Below are 24,453 nucleotides of genomic sequence, written 5' to 3' on the forward strand. Positions count from 1 at the left end.
AGGCCAGTTGTTGGTGAATGGTGTTGATTTTAGAGCTGAAGAAGTCAAGGAACGCATGTGACCCGCTTTCGTACGATCGCTCTCCCTCTTCAGTTTGCTTACCAGCCGAGACTAGGTGTGGAGGACGCCATCATCTTCCTGCTCCACCGTGCCTGCGCCCACCTGGACAGTCCGGGAAGCACTGTGAGAATCCTGTTCTTGGACTTCTCCAGTGTGTTCAACACCATCCGGCCTGCTCTGCTGGGGAGTAAACTGACGGCGATGCAGGTGGACCCTCCCCTGGTTTCCTGGATTAAGGACTATTTGACAGGTCGACTGCAGTATGTCAGACTGCAGGACGGTGTGTCTGATACTGTGGTCAGCAGCACTGGGGCTCCTCAGGGAACTGTTCTTTCCCCCTTTCTGTTCTCCCTGTACACCTCAGACTTTCAGTTCCTCTCTTTCAGTCCTGCCACCTGCAGAAGTTTGCGGACGACTCTGCAATTGTTGGCTGTGTTAGTGAGGGGAATGAGGAGGAGTACAGGAGCGTTGTGGACTCCTTTATCGAGTGGTGTGCAACTAACCATCTGCTTATCAACCCCACCAAGAGCTGGTGGTGGATTTCCGCAGGAGGAAATCTGCCCCTACACCCATCTCCATCAACGGTGTGACTATGGATGTTGTCCAGGATTACAAATACCTTGGAGTATTACTGGATAACAAACTGGACTGGGCCAAGAACACCGAGGCTGTTTACAAGAAAGGCCAGAGTCTACTCTATTTCTTGAGGAAGCTCCGGTCATTCAAAGTATGTAACATCATGCTGAGGATGTTCTACCAGTCGATGATAGCCAGTGCCATCTTTTTTGCAGTTGTGTGCGGGGGCAGCAGATACCAAGAAGATCAGTAGGATCATCAGGAAGGCTGGCTCCATCCTGGGGGTCCAGCTGGACTCTTTGGTGGTGGTGTCTGAGAGGAGGATGCTGTGTATACTGCACAATATCCTGGTCAACAATGCTCACCCTCTCCACCAGGTGCTGACCTCGAGCAGAAGCACCTTCAGCAACAGACTCATCCTCCCCCGGTGTAACACAGAATGCCAGAGGAAGTATTTTCTTCCTGTGGCCATCAGACTGTTTAATGCATCTACCTCCGGCTGCAGAAAAGGACCGTGGAGACACTATGCCCTGAGACCAATGTCACTTTATTTATTTATTTTTACCCAATTTATTTATTAATATATTTATTTATTTTTACCAAATTTTCAATTAATCACTTTAGTTAATTTATGCTGCCAACAATTGCTGCTATAATATTTATCACTTTACCACTTTTACCACTAATACCACTTTTATCCAATCGCTCCTTTTCACTTATTTAGTTTGTACTTATTTTATTTCCATCTATTTTATCTATTTTGACTCTAACCCTGTATTACTTTCCCACCTTTGTATTGTAACTGTTGCACAGTAATTTCCCTCGGGATGAATAAAGCACCTTGAATCTTGAATCTTGAAAACAGCACCGCTTTTTCTTCTGACCTCCGATGAACACAGGCACCAACGCTAGCATAGTGCAACCTGCCGGTGTGCTACCAATTTCTGCTCCGTTGTCAGTTCTATTTCATGTAGGCTACGCCGTCTAGGCTTCACCTTATGGGTTTGACCCATAAGGTGAAAAAATGTAACTATGCACCAATCAACGTCCAACGGTACCGTGCATAAGGGGGCGCAAACCGCCGCCCATCCTCCCTTTTCTTTCAGCAATTTGTTCTGATCAACGGAAAACTAAGATATGACTTCCAACCTTAAGATGGTGGCAGCGGCGTGGGCGAGGCCACGGACCAACAGCCCTTTTCAGGGCCACTGGAGAGCGCTCCTATAAGAGCTGGGGGGCCCTTTTCAGGGCCTCAGTGCGCCTCCTGTTCCGCTTCCCTGGGGCCGGGTGACGTGTTTCAGGTGCCTCGGCGCTGAACACGCCGCGGCTGCCTTGGTTGCTCCTCTTCAGGCACCTCTTTTTCTCCCCGTCGGTGGACCTCGCTGAGGCCATCGACATCTTCAGGGCCAGAGTTCCGGACGCCCAGGACGCCGACGACGAGCACTTCGAGGTTGACGACGTCGCCTCCTTGGACGACGTCTTTGCTGGTTCTGCGTCCGAGTTCTCCCGCTCAGGGGCTTCCACCGAAGCCACTGTTGTCCCGAGGGAAAAACCACGCCGGATGGCCGATCTCTTCGGCGAGATCATGGGTGAGGCGGCGGCCATCAAGGGCATCCCTATGCAAACCCCGCCTCTCACCCCCATGTCGTATGACATGCAGGGCGAGTGTTTTCGCACCCTGCCTTCCTCCCGGCGGGCTACCTAGTGCCCCCTGTTCCCACCGGTTCAGCACCTTTTCACCGATGCGGGTGGGGACCCCTCTACTCTGAAGGCCCCGGTGAGGGCCTTCACTGACTTCACCAACGTGGAAGGGTGGGCTGATACTCAGCCCATGCCTGGAGCATTCCCTAGCAGCGCTTCTCTGTCTGGGCGCCGGATGGCGTTCTAACGAGAAGCCGCTGCCCCCCGACCGCCTCCAGAAGCAGATTACCGGCCTGACGGACAGGGTGTTCGTCTGTGCCTTGCAATCTACATCGCCCTGCTCTCCTCTGCCCTGGTCACCTTGTCGGCTGGCAGGGAGGCTTACGGCCCGGAGGACGCCGCGAGATGGCTGACGGTTTCCCGCTTCTCCAGCGACATCCTTCAGCTATGCCAGCCGATAGCCCTTTTCGGCCGGCCGGCATATGGTGTGGGCCACCATGATCCAGAGGGCCATATGGGTCTCTGACAATGCGGTTCCGGAACGAGAGCGGGCCAGCCTCGTCCAGGGCCCATTAGCTCCGGATGGACTTATTGGGCCCCGGTTCTCGGAGGTGCTCGCTCACCAGCATTCCGTCTGTGAGCATCATTCCCGGTTCAGGGCGATTCTCACGGGCTCCTCCCACCAGCAGGCCGGGAGGAAGCGGGGTCCAGGCTGGTTCCAGAGCTCCAGGGGGCCGCCTCCACCTCCAACCCCGATGCCGCAGCAGCAGGCGCAGCCGCAGCAGCAACAGCAGCTGCCGCCGCAGCCGGGGAGAGCAGCACCGCAGGGCAAGAACATCCGCAAACCTGCTCCCTCTTTTTCTTATCCCAATAAAGAAAAGAAAGACCGTTCGACCGAACGGCAGTACATACTCCCTAAAGAGCGATATTCCTTTAGATTCCCTCTTTCTCCCCCTCAGCCAGATGGCTGTAGAGTGGCGGCCGGACGGCGTTTTTACATAACCTCTGGTTCACTTGCTACCAAGAAGCGGCGTCCCTTTGAGCCCACGCGGCGTCCCCGTGGGCGGACTGGAGGCTCATTACACGAGCCCGAGGATACGGACGCTTGTACTAGTTTCCTAGTTTCCCACATTTTCCCCTCTACCTCCCTTCTACAGTCTGTGGAAGGTGAGAAAACGGGTCTGCGCGCTGTGGTTACAGCCAGCGGACAACGCGCGGTCATGAGTGCTACGGCTAGACGGCTCGTTGCCTGTTCAGCGGACACGAGCGCGGAGTCTAGACAGCTCGCTGTTTGTACAACTAGCTCAGTAACGTCTACCACGCTCGCTGAGCTTCCTCCCTTTCATGGGATGCCCCCCTTGGTCCATACACTGTGTGGAGGCGGTTGGGGCCGAGGAATACGGGTTATTCCTGGACAGCGTTCCTCAGCTGTCAGCTCGCCCTCTCTCCGACCGCTATGCGTGTTGGCTAGAGCGGTGCGTCCTACCATCGTGGTTTGACAACAAGTATCGTGGATTTTAACCGAGATATAAAACACTTAGACTTATTTAAGAGAGAGTAAAAGAAATCGAGGGGTCCGGAGCAAGTATTGACAAAAACCTTTATCGTGAAGAAAAACAACAACGATAACAGCCGAATGGGTCTGCAGAATCACTGCAGGACCATGGATCTCAGCTTCTTCTTATCCACACACATACAACAGTTTCTTTGTTGAGGTTTCCGCCCACATCAATCCTGAGTTCGTCTAACCACATTTTCAACTAAATAATTTAGGACACCAGTCTGAGGTCAGCACGCATTAACCCCGTAGCTTCCTGCTCATATCATGGGTTCCACCATCTGTTCTGACCCCAGACTCACAGGCACCGTGTGTCTTCTACCATTAAGATATACAGGCCTTATAATAATCATAGTTTGCCATAGAATATAATCATTCATTTCTACCACACAAGTTGAGATGGGGTCATCCCATACAGTTCAAGCGCCGTCCCCCACCCTTTATGGGGTTGGTGGAGACCAGGCTACGGGATCCAGCGGCAAGTGTTGAAGATTTATCGAGATATAAAACACTTAGACTAATTCAAGAGAGAGAGAGTCAAATAAATCGAGGGGTCCGGAGCAAGAATTGACAAAAGACTTTATCGTGAAGAAAAACAACAACGACAACAGCCTGAGTAGATCTATAGAGTCACTGCTCGAACATCGATTCCAGCTTCTCTTTATACACACATACATACAAGAATTCCTTTGTCCCAATGGAGGTTTCCGCCCACATCAATCTTCATCTTAGCAAATTTTCAACAAAGTGATTTTGGACACCAGTCTGAGGCCAGCATGCATTAACCCCGTAGCCAAAATGACCCAAGGCTGAAGGCTGAGGCCAACATGGCTTAACCCTGTAGCTTCCTGCTCATATCTGTGTCCCAACATCTGTTCTGACCCCAGGCTCTGCAGGTATCATGTGTCTTCCACCATTAAGATATAAGACCTAATAATAATCATGGTTTACCATAGAATATACTCATTAATTTCTACCACACGCCGACAGGATGGTGTCTCGCCGAGGAGGCGAAAGCATCGCAGTCATGGTGGCTGAGGCTAGGCCAGCGGTTCCCAAACTATTTTTCATAAGCACCCCCTTCTACGTCCCAACCGGGTTGGCGCACCCCCAATCCCCACTTCAAAAAGAATGAAAAAAAAACGCATCAAAGCTTTGTTTTATTGCCATATAAAAACTCATGTTTAATCATGCGCAAATATCCATAACACGCATGACAATAACAACATAAACAAAGTTTCAATATAATGCAGCAATAGGCCTATTAAATGACCGTGCAGCTAGCATCATCATCATCATAACACAACGGTTATGGAAATGAAAACGACAGTATATTCAATTAAATTGCAATGAAGTTACAAACGATCCACAACATTAAAGAGAATAGGCTCCGAAACAGATAATCTGTATCGCCGATCCAAGTGAAGCCCAGACCCAGATAATTGTCATCATATTTCCTTCTTTTTTTCCCTGTCTGGTGTTCACCCTCATGATCTCTTTTTTGCCATCTCCTTCCCTACTCTTCAGTTTCCTCCGGCGCATCGTCTGACTTCCGCTCATTTTCTTTCTCTATTCTCTCCGTCTCTGTTCCCTGCAAATCCTCACTCTCTCTTGGTCCCTCTCCTCCTTCGTGACCAACAACTTTATCACAGTATGTCCCACTTGACAGTTTCCCTGATTTCAGCCAGTGAAGCATATTTATATATAATACATAAGGAATGAATGAAACGAGTTGGCGCGCATATAGCCTAGCCTGCAGTGCAGGCAGGCTTTTTGATTTAAAATAAAAGGGATTACAAAGGATATGTTTACTGTTCATGTTTTTTTATTGCATGGAAAAATCCCACTTAATAAACAGCACTGTAATTGTGTAATATTACACCAGACCGCCATTACTTTTTTCATCTCACGGGCCCCCTGGTGGCAGCTCGAGTACCCCTGGGGGTGCGAGTACCACACTTTGGGAATCCCTGGTCTAGGCAAAAAAGAGCGGGGAGCTCTTCTCCCAGTTGATGGCAAAACCCAGGAAGGAGAGATGGTTTATCACCAACATGGTGTCCCTTCTCGCGGTCGCCTCTGAGTTGCTCAGAATAAGCAGGTCGTCTAGGTAGAAGAGAATCCTCTTTCCCTGACGCCTGAGCGGTTCCAACGCCGTCTCCACACACTTCGAGAAGGTGCGCGGAGCCAGGGAGTAGCCGAACGGCAGACACTGGTACTTGTACGCCATCCCCATAAAGGCAAAGCGGAGAAACTTCCTGTCCGCCTGCCAAACAGGGAGGTGGAAGTAAGCATCCTTGAGATCCAGGGATGTGAACCAATCGCCCTCTCTCACACACCGGAATAATGCTCCGACAGTGAGCATTCTGAAACCAGGAAGTAGCGGGAATAAAACCCTGGGTGAGACTCGTGGGGGGGAACGACAGTGATGGCCCCCTTCACCAAAAGACGGGCCACCTCTGCTGCCAGAGCCGTGCTCGCAGCCGGGTCCCGTAGCGTGGTCTCCACCAACCCCAAAAAGGGTGGGGGACGATGCTTGAACTGTATGGGATGGCCCCATCTCAATGTCTTGTCCAACCACGATGGTAGAACACACCGCTCTTGCCAACACGCATAGCGGTCGGAGAGAGAGCGAGCAAAACAGCTAAGGAAGACCGTCCAGGAGTAACCTGTATTCCTCTGCCCCTACCACCTCCACACTGTGTTTTAACCAAGGGGGGCTTCCCATGAAAGGGAGGAGGCTCAGCGAGCATGGAGACGTACCAGAACCAGCCGCTGTAAAAACAACGAGCTGTCTAGACGTCGCGCTCGTGCCCGTTGAACAGGGAGCGAGCCGTCCGGTCGCCGCACCTGTGTACGTGCGCTGTCCGCAGGCTGTAGCCACAGCGCGCGGACCCGTCTCCTCACCTTCCACAAACTGTTGAAGGGAGGTAGAGGGGATAATGTGGGGAACCAGGAGACCGGTACAAGTGGTCTTAACCACGGGCTCTGGTCCGTCCACGAGGCTCCAAGGGACGCCGCTACTTAGAAGCAGGTGAACCAGAGGCCATGTGAACACGCCGTCCGACCGCCACCCTACAGCCACCGGGCTGAGGGGGGGAAAGAGGCAACATGGAGGAACGCACCACAAGCGTAGGACGCAGGTGGCCTAAGGAATATCGCTCTTAAATACCATGTACTGCCGTTCGGACGGTCTTTAATTGGGAGAAAAAGTGGGAGCAAGCTTCCGGAACTTCCCGGTCCGTGGCGCTGCTCTTCCCGTCTGCGGCGGCGGCGGCTGCGGCTGCTGCTGCTGCGGCACCGGGGCTGGAGTTGGAGGCGGCCCCTTAGAACGCTGGGACCGGCCTGGACCCCGCTTCCTCCCGGCCTGCTGGTGGGAGGAGCCCGTGAGAAACGCCCCGAACCGGGGACGATTCTCACGGACAGACTGCTGGTGCGCGAGCACCTCGGAGAACCGGGAACCAAATAGGCCATCCGGCGCTAGAGGAGAGCAGGGCGAGGTTGTTGACCGCCGCCGCGGATTGAGAGGCACAAACAAACACTCTGTCCGTTAGGCCGACAATCTGCCTCTGGAGGCGGTCGGGGGGCAGCGGCTTTTCGTTAGGGCGCCATCCGGCGCCCGGACAGAGAAGCGCTGCCAGGGGAGGCTCCAGGCGAGGCTCCCCCCTCGCCTGAGTATCGGCCCACCCCTCCACGTTGGTAAAATCCATGTAGGATTTCACCGGGGCCTTCAGGGTCCCCACCGGCAGCAGTAAACAGGTGCTGCACAGGCGGGAACAGGGGGCACTGGGTAACCCGCCGGGAAGAAGATGGGGTGCGAAAGCACTCGCCCTGCATATCGTCAGATACGGTGGCGAGAGGCGGGGCCGGCATGGGAATCCCCTTGATGGCCGCCGCCTCACCCATGATCTCCCCGAAGAGATCGGCCATCCGGCACGGTTTCTCGTGTTGGACGAAGGTGGCGGTTGTAATCCAGGAGCGGGAAAAACCGGACGCCGAGTCACCGAATGATGCCGTCGTCGTCGTCCAGATCAGGGCCGGCCCAGAACAGGTCGATGGCGTCAGCGAGGTCCACCACAGGAGAAAAGAAGAGATGCCTGGAGAGGATCCCCTCTTCAGGCAGCTCCCGGCAGGCAACACAGGAGACGGGGGCCACCATAGCAGCTGCGGCATGGTCGGCGCCGAGGCACCGAAAGCACGCCAAGTGCCTGTCACCCGGTGCCAGGGAGGCAGGACAGGAGGCGCATAGGGGTCCTGAAAAGGACCTAGCTCCAGGAGCGCTCTCATGTGGCCCTGAAAAGGGCCATTTGTCCGAGGCCTCGCCCGAGCCGCTGCCACCGGCTTGGGAGATCCGTGTCGAAGTCATTGTATTCTCGATTTTCGCTGATAAGCACAAGTGCTGAAAGAAAAGGGAGGATGAGCGACGGTATACACTGCGTTATATAGACACGATACCGTGGGAAATGTGGGCGGTGCCCACGCTGATTGGTGCATAGTTTGAAATTTTCAGCAAGCACGCGCACGGGACAAGCCCATAAGAAATGAAATAGAACGGAGTGTTACTCCAACGCAATTGCAGCCTCCGCCTGCGTTTCTGTAAGCCTGCAACATATACACGGTACCGTGGGGAGAAGGTCCCTGAAATAAGCCAGCTTAATACCAAAAAAATAAGCATCATCTAAAGTTGAACATGACAATAATACAATATTAACGGCACTATTATAATGGATAAGTTTGGTTAAATAAGTGTAGCCTACCTCATCCTGGTTGTAGGAGTGCAGCAGAGTGGACTGTCAGAGGCTAAGACCCGCCTTCCCTTCATACAGAGGGAGCGCTGAGCGCCTCTGTATAAAGGGAAGGCGGGTCTTAGCCTCTGACATGAAATAGAACGGAGTGTTACTCCAACGCAATTGCAGACTCCGCCTGCGTTTCTGTAAGCCTGCAACATATACACGGTACCGTGGGAAATGTGGGCGGTGCCCATGTTGATTGGTGCATAGTTGACATTTTTCAGTGCGCGCAAACGTTTGTTAAATGAGAAATATGGTCTGGGTCACATTGAAACAGTAACAGTTGTATAACAGTAATTATACAAACATTATACCAACATTGCAACAGGCAAGTTTATTCAAACATCTCACTAACAAGAACACAATAAGAACAGTAACTAATAGTAAATAATAAAAAAAGGAGAAATGATTTAACAACACTGAACATACTGTAGCGGGCCAGTGGGTGTGGGGTTTCCACGCTACCAAGTTGAGTAGACAAATGACACAACACACAGAGCAGTTCCAAGCACAGAATGGTTTATTTACCTTGTAAATGCAAACCAGGGTGGGAAAGGGTCATCCACCTCTTATATGCTAAAGTTCCAATGTCCGTCCAACCCCTTCCACCTATCTCTCTCCCTTAAGGCGTACCACTCTGCCAGGCGATCACACAGATCCTGCCTGTCCTCACCTAGCCCTAGCTCCTCTTCCAACTCCAACTTCCCCACATGTCTGTTGGCTAGCCCTCTTAAGCCCCAGCTACCCTGCTTAATGATCCCCAGGCTCGCCTCGTTAACGTGAGGAAGTCCATATATGGCTTGGGGGTGGAGCCAGCAGGTTGCCGGACCTACCGCTCCCCTCACTCCTCCCTGGCGTCTGCCACACACCCTCCACCTCAGCTCCGACCGAGAGGGAGGGGCGGTCCAGCTCCCTAGAGCAACCCCCATGGACAGGGCCTCTGAAATCCCCTGTACTGGGTCATCTCCGGCTGCGGGGTCGTCTCCCGCTGCGGCGGCGGTGTCTCCCGCTGCGGCGGCGGTGTCTCTTCTTGCGGCGGCGTCTCTCGCGGCGGCGGCTGCGTCTCTCGCGGCGGCGGCGGCTGCGTCTCTCACGGCGGCGGCTGCTGCGTCTCTCGCGGCGCCTGCGGCTGCGTCTCTCACGGCGGCTGCGTCTCTCGCGGCGGCTGCGTCTCTCGCGGCGGCTGCGTCTCTCACGGCGGCGGCTGCTGCGTCTCTCGCGGCGCCTGCGGCTGCGTCTCTCGCGGCGGCTGCGTCTCTCGCGGCGGCTGCGTCTCTCGCGGCGGCTGCGTCTCTCGCGGCGGCTGCGGCTCTCGCGGCGGCTGCGTCTCTCGCGGCGGCTGCGTCTCTTGCGGCGGCTGCGGCTACGTCTTTTGCGGCAGCGGCGACTGCGTCTCTTAAGGCCGCTGCATGCTTCAGCGTTGGTGTTACGTTGTTGCGCAAAATTTACTCAAAGCAATTCATGCTCCCTTTTACGTTGCGCGTGTTGCGCGTGTTGCCAAGCAATTCACCGCCAGAACAGTAGGTGGAGTAATATGTGGAGTAAAGTTTTTCGTTGAAGACGACCTCGAGAATGACGTCTTTGTCTGTGGGAGTCGTTGGTTTGTTTATGTGCCAGATCGTGTTCTCCCCATACACAGTGAATGATGGCAACAGACAGGGGAACAGGGGTGATGAAGTTGTTGATCATTGGGGTTGTATAAATGTGCATATCTCTCTACATTTTAAAACGACATAATGTGTTGGCAGCAAAGTTAACTTCACTTCACGTTAATGCTTTTGTATATGAGCCTGCCGGGTTCCATTCTATCAAACCACCCACCCTCCTTCCTCCTACGGCAGCGTTTCTCAAATTGAACCATGAAAAGGAGATTTTCCTGGTATTGGTCGAAGACGACCTAAGTCAAGCCTATATGGTGTATTTGTGTGTGGGCGTCGTCGTCGGCTGTATATAAACCGCCTCCCAGTCATGTTCTACACATTCAGTGAACTATGGCAGAGCGGTCAATCCTATCCCAAGGACAGTTGAGGGCGTTGGAGGTGCTACTCATTGAGGAGCAGCTTCTTATCTTGAGGCACCAGCAGAAGAGAAGACGGAGGCGGAGGTGGTCTGTACGGCCACTAAATCAACCAAGACCAATGACGGGCGAATATCGTATTCTTGTCCAACCTATGAGGGCTATCGATGAAGAGCACCATTTTAAGTACTTTCGTATGTCGGCTTGCCGATTCGATGAGCTGCTTCGTCGTGTGCAGCCGCACATACAACATCAGGGCACACACAGCGCGCCAATCGATGTCGCCCAGAGACTGGCTGTGGCGATACGAATTTTAGCCTCGGGTGGAACACAACAGGCTGTAGCTGACAGCTATAAACTGGGATCCAGCACAGTGTCCCTCATTCTATCCGAGGTCTGCCAGGCTTTGTGGAAAGCGCTGCAGCCAGACTACCTGCCCGTTCCTTCGACCAACCAGTGGGCATCCATAGCAGCGGATTTTTGGAAACTATGGAACTTCCCGAACTGCGTTGGGAGCCTCGACGGCAAACACGTGAATGTCAAGGCACCACCTCATGCCGGGAGTGATTATTTTAACTATAAGGGTAATCACTCCTTCGTGCTGATGGCAATTTGCGATGCCAGATATCGCTTTACAATGGTGGACATCGGAGCCTATGGACGGGAAAGCGACGGCGGCGTTTTCAAAGAGAGCAGTTTTGGCAAAATGCTGTTCGAGCACAAGTTGAACCTGCCTCCATCAGCTTTCCTTCCCGGGACCACGACCAAAGCCCCACACTTTATTGTCGCTGATGCTGCTTTCCCCTTGCATAACAACATCCAGCGTCCATATCCAGGTATGTCGCAAATCATAATAATGAATTGCATAGCACGTTGCATACATATTTGGCAAAGCTTTGTATCTGGTCTGTGATTGTGGTGCACGATGTTTCGTTATGTTCTATTCAGTAACACTATCCTTGTTGTATTATCAGGGCATTTAAGCGGAGAGCAGCGCATTTTTAACTACAGACTCTCCAGAGCCAGGAGGGTCATAGAAAATGCGTTTGGAATCCTGGCTGCACGGTGGAGGATTCTCGGGAGGTCACTTGAGTTCCATCCAGAGAAGGCTGTGGATGTGGTGAAGGCATGCGTTGTCCTTCACAACTACCTGGTCGACACCGATGAGGCTAACGACCCTGTCAGCCGCTACATTCCTCCCAATTTCATTGATGCACCCGCAGGAGGCTCCCAACAGCCTGGTGAGTGGCGCAGAGTGGTGGGTGGTGACTCCAATCTCCAAGCAATCCATCCATCACAGATGACTAGGAGCCGTGCCACCAGAGCTGCTGCAGGTGTGCGAGATGCATTGGCAGGGTTCTTTATGGGACCAGGAGCGGTGTCATGGCAGAATGACATAGTGACCCGTGGCACACTTGGCCCCCAGATGACCTAGAAGTGTTGATCCGTTCATTTTATTTTTTTCTAAATTCTGTTTTTTCCGTTTTAATTTTCATTAATTCCGTTTTTACAGTGTGGTGTATTTATGCAATAAACTGTTTCATTACTTATTTGCCATTTTATTTATACAAGTGTAAAATAAGAGTGCAAAGTACAAGAACAGTAAGTACAAAATATGAATAATAAAAATACAATGAGCAAAATCCAAACAAGAGAACAAAAGTATAAGAACAGTGCTGTACAAAATTCACAACTATAAATAATAAAATAAACATGCAAAATCCAAACAATAGAAGAGAACAAAAGTATCAGAAGAGTGCAGAACAAAACAAACCAATTATGAATAAAACAAATATTTACATAGTGCTTAGGGGCATTCTCTTAAGTTTTCTACGCCCTGTGCCGAAATCAAACATTGCAAAATCCTCATCATTAAAGGGTGCCTACTCTCCTGTAATGCAGTCCTCGCCAGGTCCCCCACAACCTGGCCAAATCTCGCATACTCATCAGGGGCAACCATGCTCTCAAGTGACAGCACAGTCTGCCTCCGCTCCTCCAAATCTGCCACCCTTTCACTCATGAAGTCATCCAGCTGCCCCCTTCTTTTCCTCTTCCTTCCTGTGTGGGAAGGAGGAGATGGTGACATCATGGAGGCTGAAGGGGTGGATGGGCTGAATGCTGGCAAATTGGGCCGGGGAAGAGCTGTTGCCTCAAAGAAGGCCTCTGGCGAGGATGGCTCAAGGGAGGCTTCCGATGAGGACGAGGTGGATGGCTGGAGGGAGGCTGCCTGTGATGAGATGGATGGCTGGAGGAAGGCTGCCTGTGATGAGATGGATGGCTGGAGGAACGCTGCCTGTGATGAGGTGGATGGCTGGAGGAAGGCTGCCTGTGATGAGATGGATGGCTGGAGGAAGGCTGCCTGTGATGAGATGGATGGCTGGAGGAAGGCTGCCTGTGATGAGATGGATGGCTGGAAGTTTGCAGGTGACGAGGTGGATGGCGATGACGCATTGCTGGCAGTTGAGGGCTGTTCATAATAATAGATAATAGGGCTGTTCATGATAATAAAGGAAAGTATTAGTTGTATAAAGTATTGTATATACCCACACAGGAAGGAAGAGGAAAAGAAGGGGGCAGCTGGATGACTTCATGAGTGAAAGGGTGGCAGATTTGGAGGAGCGGAGGCAGACTGTGCTGTCACTTGAGAGCATGGTTGCCCCTGATGAGTATGCAAGATTTGGCCAGGTTGTGGGGGACCTGGCGAGGACTGCATTACAGGAGAGTAGGCACCCTTTAATGACGAGGATTTTGCAATGTTTGATTTCGGCACAGGGCGTAGAAAACTTAAGAGAATGCCCCTAAGCACTATGTAAATATTTGTTTTATTCATAATTGGTTTGTGTTTTGTTCTGCACTCTTCTGATACTTTCATTGTATAAAGTATTATACAATGGTAAAAGGACATAGCTACACAGTAAAAATACTACATTCATACCATTAACACTGTGGGCACTTTGAGAACAGACAGTTGCTCTGTGCCCATGAATTTAGAGTCTATGACCTGACTAACGTTTGCTTTCAACATTTGCAATATGTTGAAAGCATACTCCCAGCTGAACTATCCCACCCTGATTACACTGCTAGCATACTAGCACGGCTGTCAAAACAACAAGACCTTCATATATACCTTGTCGTAGTTTGAGCAGGTCGCCCGATGTTTTATGTGCACCCCCAACCACGACAGCGATATAAACCAGGGAGAAACCCCCTTTCCCCCAGCATCGCCACTGCTGCTTTGCATCGCCTTCTTCTCTCGGACATATTTGTCCCGTATGATTTTCCACTTGTTGACACACACTCCGACCGGCATGCCCATGTTGGATGCCATCTCATCCCACGAATTCGAGCACTTCTGTGTGTCTTTGTAGCCCACCAGCGATGGGTTGTACAAGTGCTTGTATTGACGCACTGCCTCGCTCAAGAGCTCTTGCTGTCGATTCATCTTGATGTCGGAAATGGAAAATCGTCCTTGCCTTCTGGCTTTTAAAAATGGCGGTATGAAAACAGGAAATGTGATACTCCAGACAGGAAGTAGTAACCAGACCAGCAGACCAATCACAGCCTTGCAGGCTGCGCGGCTCGCGTAAAAGCTTACGTAAAAAATGACGCAAGTCTAGAAAAATGGCCCGACGCACGCAAGACGTGAGAAGTCGCGCAAGGGGTGCGCAAGGGCGCGCAAGGGCCTCTTGCGCTTGCGCTTACGTATCTGAGCATAAATCGGCCTTTACGGCGGCGGCGGCTGCGTCTGCGTCTCTTGCCATGGCGAGACAAACCTGCTGGGGCCCAGGACAGGGCACTGCCGCACCTGCAGCCTTGCCGACCTGACCGGCTGTCAGCACGCCGAGCAGCTCCCGGCTACTGGCTAGCTGTGCCCTGTTCGCCTCCAACAGTTTTTTCAACAGTGCTTCCATGGTTTCCCTGTGTGTTGGTCTATCTATTCAACTTGGGATCAGGTTACAAGCACGCATTCTCCACCATGTGTAGCGGGCCAGTGGGTGTGGGGTTTCCACGCTACCAAGTTGAGTAGACAAATGACACAACACACAGAGCAGTTCCAAGCACAGAATGGTTTATTTACCTTGTAAATGCAAACCAGGGTGGGAAAGGGTCATCCACCTCTTATATGCTAAAGTTCCAATGTCCGTCCAACCCCTTCCACCTATCTCTCTCCCTTAAGGCGTACCACTCTGCCAGGCGATCACACAGATCCTGCCTGTCCTCACCTAGCCCTAGCTCCTCTTCCAACTCCAACTTCCCCACATGTCTGTTGGCTAGCCCTCTTAAGCCCCAGCTACCCTGCTTAATGATCCCCAGGCTCGCCTCGTTAACGTGAGGAAGTCCATATATGGCTTGGGGGTGGAGCCAGCAGGTTGCCGGACCTACCGCTCCCCTCACTCCTCCCTGGCGTCTGCCACAATACTGAACAGAGGCAGGGAAAAAGGACAGAGGAAGAAGACTTGTCTGTTGTCACAGCATCAAGGTCCAACTGTAGAGATCAAGAAAGGAAGAGGCATGAGGAGGAGTACAACAGAACACTGCTCTCTAGGAGATTGTTTACTGATGTAAACTAAGTTGATGCAGTCTTAAAATTATGATTCTAATCCAGGTTTCTATTTCAGGAGAAAGAAATGGCTCATAATCGTTACTATAAAAAAAGTTTTATCATCGCCACTAGTGAGGATTAAAAAAAACACTCTGTAAGTAACATACATATGTAAAACATTCGCACATTTCTTTTTTTTACATTAGCTCACTAAAAGCAAAAAAAAAGCCTTACCTCCAACAGCTGGTGTTATCGTTGCGGGAAATGCGGAAGCGCCGAAGTGCTTCAGAAACTGCCGTAAAGCAGTACCTCTGACAGTATGACAATGTGTGACGTCATTGCATGTTTTTAACGCCTTTTTAGAACAGATACGTGACCTTAAAAAATGCAATATTCAGCTGAGTTTATTATCTTAGCCCCTCCTTTTGAACTTTCAAATTACTTGACAAAAAATTACATCTTGAGAAAAGTGGATTCCGAGGATAAAACCCCATAGGCTCTCATTACTGCAACCAGTCCAGAAAACCGGAACTAACCAGCGAGTGCCCATTCTCCTCATATTAGACAATCTCTGGTGAAGCCCTCAGGTCTACTCTGCATGTATTAACTGTGGCTAAACATCAACTGCACTGAAGTCATCATATCTTAATAAGTTCTCATTTTCAAATGATTATGAATACTATTATTGTTATTTGAAGCCGTGTCAGTCTTGACTGTGGGTGGTGTGGTCCTCTGTGTCTGCTAGTGTCTAAAATACAGTAATATCTTTGTCGACATTATCAAACGGAAGAACTTCGATTTTGAGGAGCACAGGGCAACGAAGCACATTAGCCAATAAGAGGACCGAAAACGAAATGAGTGGTAAATTTGTTTTGTTAAAGAGGACCTATTATGCTTTTTCGACTTTTATGACCTATAAACGTTGTTATAATGATATAGAATGATATAATGTCATGTTTAACCATATTAAAGTGTCAAATAATGACGTACATGCATTTTGACGTATTCCCTGCTGACTGTCTGGGGTGGCTGTGCAGAGCATAGATATATATATTATAATATAATATAAATAATATAATAATATAATATAATGCAAATAATGTAATATAATATAATATATATATCTATGGTGCAGAGCGCTAAACACCGATTCACTTGTTCACATTTCTGGGAAATCATCTACGTAGAGGTACTCCTGCCACGCCTCCATATGCCTGGTCAAATCTGCCTGCGTGTGGAGCTCGACTGCCCTTCGCAGGTCTTCCGGAAGCTAACCAATCACAACGGAGTGGGGTTGGCAGGAGGGGGTTGAGGGGGCGGAAAAGGACGAAACCGAGCGTTGACAGAGAATGCTGAAAGCACCCAGATGAGAGGAGTTTCCCCAAAATCGACATCGTTTTTTGTGCTGTGATTAGTGTGAGGTTGCACTATAGGAGTCATTAATAAGAAATTAAGACCAGAAAAGTAGTAAAATAGGGTCCCTTTAAGTTTGAACCAAAAAACGAATAAACGAGCTGAACTATTGATTTTAACGTACCTTGCTCCTCTAGAATCAACATCAGAGTTCATGTTGATTCAATGCTTTAATGTTGACAACGGAATGTTGATGTAACAAAGTTTCAATGACTGTTTGCTATCTGGGTATTGGCCTGTATTTAGGACTTACTTATTCACATTAGGAGGAGCATTTCTAAGTTTCGTTTCTGAGTCGGTTCTGAGTTTCGTTTTTGAGTAGGTTCTGTTTTATCAGTAAACGGGAAGCGCTCAGCGCTCCCTCTGTATAAAGGGAAGGCGGGTCTTAGCCTCTGACAGTCTACTCTGCTGCACTCCTACAACCAGGATGAGGTAGGCTACACTTATTTAACCAAACTTATCCATTATAATAGTGCCGTTAATATTGTATTATTGTCATGTTCAACTTTAGATGATGCTTCTTTTTTTGGCATTAAGCTGGCTTATTTCAGGGACCTTCTCGTCAAAGGATGCCTGCTACTTCGACGTTCTAGACTGGGCGTAGTCCTAGAATAAAATATCGATTAGAACAGTGCCCTGTACCACGAAGCACGCTTAGAGGGTTAGCGAGGTATGTTGAGCTCCAAGCCTGGGTTAGTTGTACCACGAAAGTCGATCTATTTTAGCGTCGCTGTATCACCATGGTGACTTATGCTCGCAACCAAACCTGGTCGGGAGCTATGGCGACACATTAGTGCCATAATTCACTAATGTGATAAAAGATGCATTCGGGCGTATTATATTATTCCACACGCGTAGATATTAACTGCGAGCGCGCAAATGATCTCTGCGCGCGCGCAAATGACCTCTGTGCGCGCAAAACAGCCTCTCGCGCGCGCAAATTACCTCAGCGTGCGCAAAACAGCCTCTCGCGCGTAACAGCCTCTCGCGAAAGATGTTTTTACTCTCGCTCGAATTTAATTTTGGCACTATGGGGGAGGGAACCAAGGCAGGGCGGGCTTTCCTATGATTGGCCGTTTCTGAAGCGCGATATTTGATTGACAGCCCTCCTCAGCCTTCCTCTCATTCAATTCTGAATTGTACAGTAAATGGCTGAAACGATAGTTACGTATTGTAACTCTAGATTCTATGAGTATATAGGCACAGCCCCGGCTATTGCCATTGGGTTATCCCTAGGCGTGAGCCGTAGCACTGAAAAATGTGTAATCCCCGACCACCAATAGCGTGGGCCTCAATTACGTCCGCGTGCGGCGTGCCTCAACGACGTCCGCATTTCGCAGATATAGTCGGGCGCCGGCGGACGTTCTGCTCCCAATAAACAGCTTTTCTTCAGCTATTTAAAGGACAATGAGGCCGACACTTAAAAGGTTGCGCCTATACTCATAGAATCTGGAGTTACAATACGTAACTATCGTTTCAGCCATTTACTGAACAATTCAGAATTGAATGAGAGGAGGGCTGAGGAGGGCTGTCAATCAAATATCGCGCTTCAGAAACTGCCAATCATAGGAAAGCCCGCCTTGCCTTGATTCCCTCCCCCATAGTGCCAAAATTAAATTTGAGCGAGCGTAAAAACATCTTTTTCGCGAGAGGCTGTTACGCGCGAGAGGCTGTTTTGCGCACGCAGAGGTAATTTGCGCGCGCGGAGAGATCATTTGCGCGCTCGCAGTTAATATCTACGCGTGTGGAATAATATAATACGCCCGAATGCATCTTTTATCACATCAGTGAATTATGGCACTAATGTGTCGCCATAGGGAGCAGTTCTTCGGCTTAGTCTAGCCGGAGATCGGCTACTTAAATCGGCGTGCGCAGCTTCCTAGCCCCTCCTCTGACAATGGCGTCACCATTTGTGGGTGTTCCCGTGGACCCCGGCGCACTTCTCGTACAGGCGTCTCTCCGGAGACCGAGGTTTTACGGGACAGAACTCGATCCCTTGGCATTGTCTGATGATATTCAGATTTCAGACTTTATTGTCATTGTGCAAACAACGAAATTGGGGTTCTTCATGAGAGATACAGATTCTCATCAGAGGGTGTTCGTTATTTGATCGTCCTTGTTGGACCTTATGTAGACAATGGTTACTGTTGCGCATTGTGTCTCCGTGACAGAGTGCTAGAGTGGAGGTAGCGCGTCAGTTTTGAATTTCTGCGCGGGGGGTTCGACTCCCAAGTGACGCGAATTTATGTGAAGCTTAAAAAGTCCCAATTCTCATGCATATGGAATGCTTATGGAATTATATTATTGTGCTTATTTAGAACTTGAACCCATATTTTCAAGGCCGTGCTGGCACCACACCTATGGGGGTAAAATGCATGATGATAGACCGGTGTAAGTACCATATTGGCTCGGCTACCAGATCGACTCGGGGTCCGTCGTCTGCTGATTACGTTACACAATATCATTGGCTGTACGCTTGAATGGGCGTAGGCTACATTGTGATTGGCTGCTAAGGGACAGTTGTGATTGGCTGTTTTCAAATCAGGCTGAAAATGTGCCCAATCTGGCAACACGGACGGCTTATCTTAACAGCCAAGATGATTCCGAGGGATGTTTTGTTTTTAGAAGAAAACTATCCATACAGATAGGTTGGGAATGGTCTATGTTCAAAATGAAAGATCATTACAGGCTCTTTAATTTAAGCCATAAAAGACCTTATTGCTGTAGATAGCGTATTGTTTGACGTAATCAGCAGACGACGGACCCCGAGCCGATCTGGTAGCCGAGCCAATATGGCACTTACACCGGCGAATTTGAACCCCGGTCGCTGGCGTTCGGGTCTTATAGGCCTACTAATCCACAACGCTACAGCCGCTACGTTTTAGCGGTTGAAAACATGCGATACATTTCTTACATAGGGTGTATTTAAAGTGAATTCCCTAAATGGGAATAAGGCAGGATGGACGTTGCTTATGCATTTTTAAATCATCATCATTCTATTTGGATTAATGGCGAACAATTCTGCATTTGGCATAGTTATTTTATAGACAATATGCAGAATCTTTTCACTTATACGCATATAGACTGCTTGATCTATCGTAAAGGTGAGAAAAATGACGCAAAAAACGCCCCTTTCACGTGAACGCGCACTGAACCTATAGTCGGAAAACCTGGTTCAACTAATTGAATCTAAAGTGAGCTTCGTGGTACTGTCACACTAAATTTGTGCCGGCTGCCAAATTTGTACCGGGCGCGTCATCCATACGTAATCCATTCCAAACCTGCCTGTCAGCAGATGATCGCGTCGTCCGTTACCGGGCAGGTTTAAAAAAACATTCGCGCTCATGTTGCCAAATACGAAATAACATAATACAGTTAACGGATCGCTAGATAATGTAATGTTTTGTTGGGTTCCTTAATAAACACACGATGTATCTTGGAACAGACATCAACATGCAGCGCGCCAATCCAACTGCGCATGCTCCGTGTGACGGTCTAATAACTGATGTTGATATCAGTAGGCCTACAGATAACACTTGTTTTTACTTTATATTTGTATTGTATTTAATTGTTTAATCAAATTTAGCAAGTAAACTGAGTGTTTAAAGCAGGTCAAGGATGAAAAAGCACAATACAGATAACGGATCGCTAGATAGAAGGTTCGCGAATGTTCACGTCATTCGACGCGATCGTCCGTTGCCAGGCAACGGACGAAGCGATCATCTGTTGCCAGGCAGATTTGGAGTGGATTACGTATGGATGACGTGCCCGGTACAAATTTGGCAGCCGGTACAAATTTAGTGTGACAGTACCATTTAACTCTGATTGCGAGTTGCGGCTTTGTCGAGCCAGGTTTTCCCAAGAAAGCCTGGGTATGTTCAGCGAGCTTCGTGGTATAGGGCACAGGTCTACTACCTGGACCCTAATACATCATAACCATAAATATGTTTATGTGTGAGTGTGCGTGGGTGCGTGTGTTCGCGTGCGTGGTTGGGTGCATGTGTGTGCGTGCCTTTGTATTGAATAATTATTTTGAGTAAAACTGATTATAATCAGCCATCATTTTAATTCTGAAGGCAAAATGAGGACACAATAAAGCAGAATCGGGCACTAAGCAGTTAACTTGTAACATCCATTAACCCATGAGGAGTTGGTCACATGAGGTGTCGGATTCCGACGCTCCTATTTGCTCGTGTTGGAGTCACCTGTCCCTAGGTGTTCCCGCCAAGATCGCTACCTATTGGTTGATTGACCTCATCAACCATAACACTGGCTGTCTCTTTATTCTGTTCCTTTTGACAGGAATCTCGACAGGAACCATGAGTTTTAAGAGGCCCATGGAAACTCGGTAAGTTGGATCTGATATCTCTTTTAAAATATGTAAGTGGCCTGAAAACGCAATGCATATACAATACAATTACAGTACACATCATGTATTGCTGTGGTGGTGCTTAAGGGGGAGTGATGAATGATCATATACACGAAGAGTTTTCAGGAAATTTATCTGGGCATGAGAATGTTTGAAAACTAAATGGACTACATTTTAGTATAAATACAATAATCACACAACTATGTAATGTGGAAACCCCCTCGTCGTCGGCTGGGATTTCTCATTGAGATGCTCACACAGGGTTGCGGTGCAACGATTTATTTCGTCCCGCTCAAGAAAAACGGAAAAAGGAATAGAACTTAGGTTCTTCCACAATGGGGAATAAGGGTGCAGGGGCCGCCTGGTCAGGTCCGTTCTCGGGGTCGGCAGGGAATCCGCTCCCGACGCCTCCGGCTCACTCCTGTAGGGAAACGTTTGTGGTTAGACTCACAGCCGGCATTCGTTAGCTACAACGTCTTTCTCCGACCCGTTCCCCCGGTGTCCCCAATGCCCGTGATTGCCCGTGTCCGCTTGATGAGCGATCCAGCGCAGCTGCGCTGAACGGTAGGTATCTCCCGTGGACTACCTGCCCACGGAGAGGGCGCTGTTCAGGGTGCTGGGGCGGCTTGTCCATGGCAGACGGCGTGAGGTTGCCACAGTAAGCTGTAATCATTAAAATCTGATATGATTAGAAGAACATAATTTACATACATACTTGAAATGAAAACACAATGAATAGGTTGCAACTCTACCTATAGGTCGCAACTCTACCTTAAATTCATTGATTCTAAACATTATTACCCATGATCGATGAATACACACAACCTACAAACCCATCCTGAGAATTCAGTTTTGTGCAACCAGCTATCAAAGTCTGAAGGCTGGTTAATTTGTCATTTGTCGTCAGATCCGCCACCTCCAGTTATTCAGTGGAGTAGTGCAAGGATAGGTTTCTTTAGATTACAAGTAGCCTACTATGCCCATCACTTACTCCTGTGTGTTTACTTTAGTACAGACTACATTCTGATACTTGAGTACAGGCAACATTCTGATTCTGCTCTCTGCACCACCTCATACACCACCTCTACATAACCTCATACACCACCTCGTACACCACCTCATGCATGACCTCTACACCACCTCGTACACCACCTCTACATGACCTCATACACCACCTCTTCACCAACTAATACATGACCTCACACCACTTCATACATGACCTCATGCACCAACTCTACACAACCTCATACACCGCCTCATACACAGCCTCATACACCACCTCATACATGACATACACCACCTCCAAATACCACCTCATAACCAACTAATACATGACCTCACACCACCCCATACATGACCTCATACACCACCTCATATATTACCTCAAACACAACCTCATACACCACCTCATACACCACTTCATACATGACCTAATACACCACCTCATACACGACCTCTACACAACCTCGTCACCACCTCATACATGACATCATACACCACCTAAAAAAAAAAACTGGTACACCACCTCATGCTCCACCTCATGCACCACCTCATACATGACCTCATACACCAACTCATACACCACCTCAAAAAAAACACCTCGTACACCACCTCATGCTCCACCACATACACCACCTCATACACCAACGGCATGCTCTGAAATAATATTTTAAGTAAACTTGGGTAACGTTAAATACTTTTCTAAAGATGGATGAAGGATTGGGTGGCGTGTCAATGGATGGTTTGACCTGAATTTTGACTTGCTTGACCATGGGAAGGGCCTCGACTGGACTTGGATTGGCAGTGACTTGAGACTTGCTTGTGACTTCAAATGTGTGCCTTACTCCCAGCTCTGAACCCTACACATAAATATGTACCACTTCAATTGACAACATTCATAAACAAGCAATTTCTGGAGGAATTTCTTTATAAAGCGCACGTCTGTTTTATACTTGCACGTGCGCTTTACTAAAGTGCACCTCCCTTGGGTAACGTTGGGTAAGCGCACACGCTTTAAGTAAGTGTCGTGGCAATTTCTCTATCAGATATTGCGTCTAAGACAGATGAGATATTTAGATGCAAAAAGCACACAATACTTGCAGGCAATTGCTGGTCATATATGTTTGTAATAAAAGTACGAACAAAGATACATCACAACATGCATAAACAAACAACATAACAGGCATACAATATAATAATCTGAGGCCTCAGATGGGAGTTCGCCCTGCGTGTTACTTCATACTCTAAAGGTACGCTCGGGAGAAGTCCACCGATTGTTCCGAGTCGTGAGTTCTTATTCACTTGGGTTGGGTTCTGGAGGGGGTGTGTCCCCCAATAAACCAAAAGCCTTTGTTTACCAGATGGTAATCTTTACAATTGAAGCTCCCCTGGATGCCATTCAAGGGGGTGGCGGCCGTGCCATGTAACCCTTTTGCTTACTCAACGCTAGCCAGGGGGTCGAGGAACAGGCCCATACATCAAAGGATTGCATGGAAACAGATTACATCACACGAAAGGAGAGGAAGAGGCAGGCAATAAAATGCATCACACGACCCTCGAAGGTTCACACTTTAGATGACCCACAAGGAGAGTAGAAGGCAGGCAATATATGCATCACACAAAATAGTAACAAAACTTAAGTTCATAGATAGACCAAAAACGTAACAACATGTAGATTTTCCATCACAATCACCCCTTTGATTATTTATGATCACAAAATCATGTAACCCTTATGATTAAAATGATCACTTAATCACAACATGCATATGTTCACAATCTACTAGAGCTGGGAAAACTGGTCGACTTAAAAAATTTGTCGACATGAATAATTTGCGTCGACGCGTCGCCTCCCCCCCCCCCCCCCCCCCCCCACACACACACTCTCACTCCAGTCGTGGCGGTAAATATGCACAAGAACGCTAGTCGCCAATCGTTTAAATTCATAACAATGGCGGCGGCAAGCAGTAGCGGGAGCCCAGTATGAAAAGCCAAGAAGGCCACAATCCGGCCCTAGAATGGCGCGGTAAAAGTGCAAAACCGCACGGAATCCGTATGGATTCCGTGGAATCCGTATGGAATCCATACGGATTCCGTGCGATTTGGCAAGATTATTAGTCAGCCCCGTTTACACGAGGACGCTTGCGGGTAAAAACGACAAAATATTTTATCGGAAGTGCCTTTCGTTTAGACGGTGACGGCGTTTTTGGGGCATGAAAATGCATAAATATGAAACCACCCTCCAGAGTGGAAAAGTTGAAAACCCTCCGCCGTAGCGTTTCCGTGTACACTGCCAAGACGCAAAACACTGCTCAGATCTGCTCACGTCGCGTACGCGTTTACGTCACATACATGTGCCAGTACAAAGAAATAAACAAACATGTCAGATTATTTCCATGCGTCGGACCTTCAAGATGCTCTGGCAGCTCTAACTAGTGTACAGGAGCCTTTCCACGAAATGTACAGGATATGTACAGATAGTGTTACTGAACA

At 49.0% G+C, this 24,453-nt stretch overlaps 2 protein-coding genes across 2 annotated transcripts in view; one reads left to right on the forward strand and one right to left on the reverse strand.

Annotated features, from left to right (window-relative positions):
* Window positions 1-12,188: 12,188 nt before the first annotated feature.
* LOC115533686 (uncharacterized) lies at window positions 12,189-14,224 on the reverse strand. Its single transcript, XM_030344313.1, has 2 exons — window positions 13,767-14,224; window positions 12,189-13,106 (listed from the first exon to the last, which is right to left on the reverse strand). Exons 1-2 carry the CDS (start codon window positions 14,079-14,081, stop codon window positions 12,447-12,449), a joined length of 975 nt encoding a protein of 324 aa, XP_030200173.1. The 5' UTR covers window positions 14,082-14,224; the 3' UTR covers window positions 12,189-12,446.
* Window positions 14,225-16,931: 2,707 nt separating this feature from the next.
* LOC115533144 (sacsin) overlaps window positions 16,932-24,453 on the forward strand; it is a 43,491-nt gene continuing 35,969 nt past the window's right edge. The window contains exons 1-2 of the mRNA XM_030343454.1: window positions 16,932-17,027; window positions 20,898-20,943. Of these exons, the coding sequence (XP_030199314.1) occupies window positions 20,915-20,943 (29 nt within the window). The 5' untranslated portion in view covers window positions 16,932-17,027; window positions 20,898-20,914. The remainder of the gene's footprint in view (window positions 17,028-20,897; window positions 20,944-24,453) is intronic.

Source organism: Gadus morhua, chromosome 20 (assembly GCF_902167405.1).
Source record: "Gadus morhua chromosome 20, gadMor3.0, whole genome shotgun sequence".
Lineage (NCBI taxonomy): Eukaryota > Metazoa > Chordata > Actinopteri > Gadiformes > Gadidae > Gadus > Gadus morhua.

What these genes read in the sequence shown, in the direction of transcription:
- LOC115533686 (XM_030344313.1), bottom strand. Translation starts at nt 14,081, where the DNA reads ATGAATCGACAGCAAGAGCTCTTGAGCGAGGCAGTGCGTCAATACAAG. An exon ending in CCTGCTCAAACTACGACAAG is followed by an intron (nt 13,107 to 13,766) that starts GTATATATGAAG and finishes TATTATGAACAG; the next exon opens with CCCTCAACTGCCAGCAATGC.